At 38.6% G+C, this 7310-nt stretch overlaps 1 protein-coding gene across 1 annotated transcript in view; it reads left to right on the top strand.

Annotated features, from left to right (window-relative positions):
* Positions 1–338: 338 nt before the first annotated feature.
* zmat4a (zinc finger, matrin-type 4a) overlaps positions 339–7310 on the top strand; it is a 171197-nt gene continuing 164225 nt past the window's right edge. The window contains exon 1 of the mRNA XM_041999269.1: positions 339–472. Within this exon, the coding sequence (XP_041855203.1) occupies positions 386–472 (87 nt within the window). The 5' untranslated portion in view covers positions 339–385. The remainder of the gene's footprint in view (positions 473–7310) is intronic.

The raw sequence follows: 7310 nt of genomic DNA, 5'->3' as shown, positions 1-7310 counted from the left end.
TAAAATAAATTATATGAACTTGACAACAGCTTGTTGTCAGGTTCTGGACCAACCCCATACATTTGAGTCCAACGTGTTGAAGCAGGACAGGGAGCCCTTGAGGACTGGTGTTGGAAGTCACTGAAATATGAAAGTTTGGTAAGCTTCAAAGATCACAAGAGGCTGCTGAAAATTAGCTTAAATATTTTATTGATCTGAGGAGTGTGAGCAGGTGAACTCTGCCACTTCCTGCCTCAGCTGAACTGACGCGGCCGCTGAGCGCCGCGCGGCCAATGGGAGCGCAGCGGGGCGGAGAGAAGCGGCAGATTGTACTACAGTGTAGTACCGCTGCCAGCAGCAGACGCGTCTCTCGCGCAGTCTGTCGCACTTCAGTTTCTTCTGGTTAATGGATTACACACTTTCCATCCAAGTGCAACATCAGCTGGCGGTTTTCCCGACACACTTCTATCAGGGCTACAGTGTGGAGTTACAGGTACATTTTTATTTCGCTCTCACCCTCTCCTGTTCCCGTCTTCTTTCTTTTTCCTAACATCTCTGTGATGAAAAGCGTGCAGCGTCTGGAGCAATGAACGAGTGTGACTTTATGTAGATGCTGTACTGCAGGGGAAAGGCATGGTTGTGGCGCTGCATGCTGATTTCTTCTCAGCAGAGATTCTTGTTGCACGCAACCGCTTGCTGGAAGCCGGAGCGCAGCGGCAGCCGCCCGCGCGTCGCTGCGGTGCACACGGGGCTTGCAGTCTGTCCAGCGGAGGTTGACCTCACATCTCCTTAACAGGTTTGGGGAAATCCCGGGGGGAGGGTTCTTATATATAAGATCCCCCTATTATAAAGCCAAGTGTTGGCCGTGCCATTGCGCTGCTTTGGCTTCTCCACACAGGGGTTCAACTTGGATTATAGCGCGCGATCTGGTGCTGCACCTGCACGTTGTTTAAAAACTCCAGCTGCTCGCAGGAAGCCCAACATAATCTGTTTCAGACTTTCACAGCGAAGTCAGTCCCGCATCCTCTGGCTTCTAGGTAAAGTAATGCATATTAAAACATGGATGTCAGCATCAGCAGCATTCTGCATCCTTCACCAGGTTACTCTGCATGCAGGAGAAGGGCTTGTCTCCTCAAGGTGACTGGTAGATTGTAAGGCAGAGGAGGGACGGAGGTGAATATACCAACAGATCAGCTGAATAAAGTGGGTTACAATTAGACTGAAAGTAAAAGAAAACCTATTTAGCAGTTATGCCTGATGTTTTCCTGTAGAATAGTTACACCTTGACTTGGTGACAGTGAACAAAAGGTTCCAACTACTGTTATTTGCATTGCTATTTTGTTTTCCCTTGGGTTTTTTTTTTTTTTTAAGAAAATGCCCAATTCTCTAGAGCAGCAAATTAAAATTTCTTTGATTAAGGGGAAGATAATAAAAACAGTCAAATATTCAATGAATCTCTTTTAGCTTTAAACACGTCAGTATGATTAGACTCTAGAGCAAACTCATTCCCATTTGACTTCCATCATTTCTTTCTGGTTTCCCTGTGGTGATGTTTGTCATTTAAGACCTCACTGATCATTTTCCTTTTGTACTGAAGAAAACACAATGACAAAAACATGCAATGCTGTTACTGTAGTCTTAGCTTTGATTTCTCTAAGATGGCTCTTTTTTTATTAGAATTCCCACCGTTCAAATATTCCTGCTTTTTCATGCTCATCTTCTTTAATTTTGTGCTTCCCATGAAATGCAGCTATGATGTCAGTTAACATGCTGACTGATTCTGTTAGCAATTATTCAAGAATTTAAAGGAAAAAGTACTTCATTTGTTCAATGAGCTCATAATGATGTTTTTAAGTGTATTTAAAAACTTAAATATGTTTACAGTCATCGAAGGCAAAGAAAAGCTGAAAGTGTGAAAATGAAGTCTATCTGTGGCTACGGGAGATAATATAATAATAATACAGAAAAGTCTGTCTGCTTGACCCATGACAATTTCATAAAATACAGTAGACATCTCATTGTTGTGGTCAGCATGATGTAATAACCAACTTTTTTTCTTTTTTTTTATTATAATGGCTGATTGGGTTTCGTAGCTAATAATAATCTGTTAGTTGTTAGGGTTATCTGTTAAGGCAAAATATTTTTTTAAGCAATTTTAAATAAACAACCCAAGTTTTGCGCATGAGATGTGGTTGCCTGTGGTGAAGGTGTTTGGAAAACGTGTCTCTGTTGGGATGCCCACAGATCTGAGGAGGCAGAGGTTTGGGGCAAAAATAAAAAAAAGGTTCAGATATTTGCTTCCACCTTGTCTGCTCGTTAGATGGTGCATTTGTCAGAGGATCTGTAAGGCTTAATGTCATCACATTACTGTGTGCTTTGAAAACACATTTTCAAATGTGATTTTCTGTCTCTCCTGAGTCCTACAGCAGAATGAATAAATTTAAGAGCAAACACAAGCCTGAACCAAGTGGATGTATGAACCATGTGTCTGGGATTTTAAAAGATAATTGGTAAAATAAATATTGGACCCATGTATTATGGGAAGTCTCTAACATGGAATGATGCTGCTTTTTCAACTATGGAAAACCACAAAAAAAGTTTGAAAAGTCAAATTTGTTTTCTAAAGTACTTTACAGTCCAGTAAAGTAGGATCTGACTGATTAATCGGTAGGCCGATTAAATGAGCCCTTTTCAAAATGGCCAATATTGGCTGTTGTTTTGTTGATTATACGCCAATTTAGTCTTACTTTCTCATAAAACAATAAATGCTGTTAAGTGTCGGAGTCTGCAGAATGATGTCCTTGCGCCGTTTGTCCACTAGTTGGAGCTCTGACTCCATTTAATCCCACCGTCATCCCTCCCTGTCTTTTCAACAGGGGTAGCTAGTAGGTTAGCTAGCCAGGTTATATTAAAGCCAGGACACTCTTGCAAAAGAGATTTTTAATCTAAATGAGTTTTTATCCTGGTTAAATAAAGGAATAATAAAAAAATAATAATAAAAAAAAGCGATGGGCCGAGTGGAGCTTGCCGACAGGTAAGTTTATATGTTGTACAATTAATGACTCAGCATGTCTCCTGTTTCAGTTTAATATTACAGTCTGGTTCAATTTAACTGTTTTCCATGTGTAATGATGAGTGACGTGTGCTTCGTCGTGTCGGTCAGCTTTTTATTTATGCTGCATTGCTAAAGTTGCGCTATATTAGCTTAAGGCGCTTCCCGTTGTAATATTTTGGCTAACTGCTGTAAGCGGAACTCTTATTTTGAAGTGTGAAGCACTGGAACAGGATGTGCATGTAAAATGTTAGAGCATTGCTACGTTGGTTTGTTGCTGTAAAAGCACGTCAAGAACCGACTGATGTTGGCAGTTTACACATATCGTGTGGTTAAGTTATTTCTAAAAAACGGCAGTCAAAACTCCCATCTATGTTAGCAATAACATCGCTGTTATCCTAACCTAGCATAGCATTAGCTAAGTAGCCAGTAACTGCAGAAATAACGTAAGTGTATCAGAGAGTACAGAACGAGCGTCCATCACTCCATCAGCTGCAGGTTGAGGCGTATTTTAGGAGGAGAGATGTGGATGCAGAACTGAGGTTTATTCACTGCAACACCAAAAACTTAACATTATTATTACAGTCTGTCTCCCTTATTTTTACTTTGTCAGAAAATACTAACGTGACAGGCTGTAACAGCGACTCACTATATTACAATTAGTGCCAGACCATTTGTGACCATTATTTATATAAAACATAACTCTATTAAAGATGACATCTTTTTGACATTTGAGAAAAGCATATCTGGGTTTTATTTTGGTTCATATATGATATATGCCATGATATATTTCATGGCAAAGAAATAGTAAAGAGTAAAGAAAATTTAATTTAACATTAAAGGGCATCAGAAAGCTGGATAAATAATGTTTTGCTAACTTAACTCATGTTGGTTATATAAGGCATACGCCTTAATATATATATTTCTATCTGAGCTCTAACCTACTTCTAATTTGCATCAGCAATAAGTACAAAACAAGATATATTTAATTAATTCATTTTTCATTTATAGATTGACTTTTTTTAAGGTTATATATTTTAATTTCCCAGTTATGCTTTGTTGCATGTTTTTGGAAACTCTTCTGTTGTAAAGTTAAACATATAAGGACAAAATATTGTGAAACAGTAAAATATTCTGCCTGTAATTCATATTTTTGTTTATGTAAGCGTCAATTAACCAAAAATGAGGTTAATTTATTTATTAAATTTTTTTTTATCGGCCTCAAAAAATCCATATCAGTTGGTCCCTACAGTAAAGTTTCCAGTCAAATAGTTACACACAGATTTACCTTGTAACATGCTAGCTTGTGTGTAGGGATGGGAATCGAAAGTCGGTTCCACTCAAGAGTCGGCTCCCAATTTTCCAAATCAGTACAGATAAGCCTGGGCTTACCAGTACCTGTATCGGTCCCAACAGGTGCAGGTCAGCTTACTGACCACAGATAAACAAGACATGTGTGTCTGTTTGTTGCCGGAAGAGGCGATCCTGATCGTGGCTACATTTCATTAAAAAGATGACAATGGCTCAAGCTCTAATGTCTGCATTGGAAACACCAATAATAGTAACAGATTATAAGACAGACCTATATCCTTGCGTGGAGGAGTCCGCAGCCTCACTACTCTGCTTCAGGCTCCTTACATGAGTAGAGTGCTGGCTGGAGGTCTGCCTTTTTCTTTTATTTCAGTCCTGTCTTCAAATTAATAGAATCACTGACCGATTGTGAGTTTACCTCCTCCTGGTGAAAATATTCCTGCTGTACCTCTGGAGGCTGTTAGCAGCTAGTTAAATTCGCTATTAGCTCACCTGTAGCCACAGGTATATATGTGTATATGTGCTTAATGGAGACTTCAGTAGGCTGTAGTCAGACACATTGTTAATAAAATCCATTCTGGGTGTGAAGTATTGAAACAGTTATAGGGGGCATATTTTGCAACGTGCATACTCTGTCACATCAAGCCATGTGCAATACAGAGAGCAGAGGAGAAATGGCCTACAGTCATGTAATTGAGACAATTAGCATCATATTGTTTAGTTGTTTTTTAAAAAGGACAAAGTATAAAACCTAGCTAAAGGAAACTAGAGAGAAGCATTCAGGAACTAGATGTTGGAATGATGCACCACTCATTTATTCACCTGGTCAATCTGTTTCAGGTTAAAGTGACAACACAGCAGTCAGTGTTTATTGCATTTTTGGTTGACTTAATGTAAACATTTACAGAGTTTTTATAGCAAGTGATGTATTATTTCCCCCCTTTCAGACCAGATTTATAGTTTTAGCATCCAGATCAGTTTGAAGAAATTATTGATCTGAATCATTTTCTTTACATTGTGTGGAGTCAAGAAATATTCAAAACTCAAAGTTTACTTGAGTTTTTTTTTTTTTTTTTTTTGGACACCATAAATCTGTGTTTTATACTTGTTTCCTTGTAGAAATTTAGGTTTAGGAATCGATAAGGGAATCAATAAAGAACTGGATCAAAAGGCAGAATTGACAATGTCATTGCTATCAATAACATCTTATTAATTCCCATCCCTATGTCGTATGAATGTGTGCAACTGTTTAAACAATGTCAATGCCATTAATTCACTTCCTCTTCATTAGTGAAGCAAATCTGAGGCATTCCTTTGAAAAGTTATAGAGAAGATGTGTGAAATAAGTGTGTCATATTTGACTTTGAAGGCAGCATAATGACACCAGAGGGAGGCAACATGTGTAACATCACATATGGTTGTATTTCAGTAGAAGTAGTTGTCCTAACTGTAAAAGGCCTTGAGGAAGAATGAAACAACTGTAGTGAACATTAATTGGAGAAAAATTGAAAGAGCTGTTGTTCTGGAATAATTTTCCTATCTGAGATTCTACTTACCAGAGTGTGCCCTGCATCTTGTCTAGTATCTGCTGGGATGGGCTCCAGTGCTTTCTGAGGCCATGCACTGGTACAGAGGTTGAATGGATGGAGGGATGGATGGATGGACTCTAAAAAATCTCTGGGAAGTTAGTCACTAGGTGTCACACCTGAGGCAGCTCATGAGTTCAGTTAAATTCAGACAGTTGTTTTTTGCATCAAGTATCCTTTGAAAAGATAAAAATCACCTGCAGTGAGCATTGTTTTAGTAGTTTAGATTTTTACTGTTTCATTCTAAATGTGAATCAAAAACAACAGCCATGGAAACCTAGCTGGCATGGACCAGTTTACCAAGAGACAAACTAATTGATTTCAAACTGTTTTTTTTCTCTGCTTTTCTACTTTTCTACTACAATCCTATTTCATTCCAGTTGGCCAAAAGCTAAACAAAACAACTCCCAGTGGTCTTGATTGCCAGAGCTCCAGGTTTTGGATCTCCTGGTGGACAAATGTTTCTACAAGCATGGTCGTACGTATGAGTTAAATTCTGACCTCAATCATTGCAACTAACAGAAAATTTTATTAGAAATTAATAAAATGAAAAATACTGAATTTATCCCAGAGGGAAATAATAATAATAATAATAATTTTACTCTGTGAAAACTTGAAAAAATAATGAATCTCTCTACAGGGTGTGCAGAATTATTAGGCAAGTTGTATTTTTGGGGATTAATTTTATTATAGAACAACGACTATGTTCGCAATGAACACAAAAGACTCATAAATATCAAAGCTGAATATTTTTGGAAGTTGGAGTGGGGCTTTTTTAGTTTTAGTATCTTAGGAGGATATCTGTGTGTGCAGGTGACTATTACTGTGCATAATTATTAGGCAACTTAACAAAAACCAAATATATACCCATTTCACTTATTTATTTTCACCAGGGAAACCAATATAACAACTCAAAATGTACAAAATATACATTGCTGGCGTTCAAAAACAAAACAAAAACAAATCAGTGACCAATATAACCACCTTTCTTTGCGAGGACAGTGGAGTACTTGGATGCGTGTGATGGAGCATTGTCCTGCATGAAAATCATGTTTTTCTTGAACGATGCTGACTTCTTCCTGTACCACTGCTTGAAGAAGGTGTCTTCCAGAAACCGGCAGTAGGACTGGGAGTTGAGCTTGACTCCATCCTCAACCCGAAAAGGTCCCACAAGCTCATCTTTGATGATACCAGCCCATACCAGTACCCCACCTCCACCTTGCTGGCGTCTGAGTCGGAGTGGAGCTCTCTGCCCTGTACTGATCCAGCCATGGGCCCATCCATCTGGCCCATCAAGACTCACTCTCATTTCATCAGTCCATAAAACCTTAGAAAAATCAGTGTTATGATATTTCTTGGCCCAGTCTTGACGTTTTATCTTG

This window comes from Melanotaenia boesemani, chromosome 11 (genome assembly GCF_017639745.1).
Source record: "Melanotaenia boesemani isolate fMelBoe1 chromosome 11, fMelBoe1.pri, whole genome shotgun sequence".
Lineage (NCBI taxonomy): Eukaryota > Metazoa > Chordata > Actinopteri > Atheriniformes > Melanotaeniidae > Melanotaenia > Melanotaenia boesemani.
Note: the sequence above shows the minus strand (reverse complement) of the source record. Positions and strands in the feature narration are given on the sequence as shown.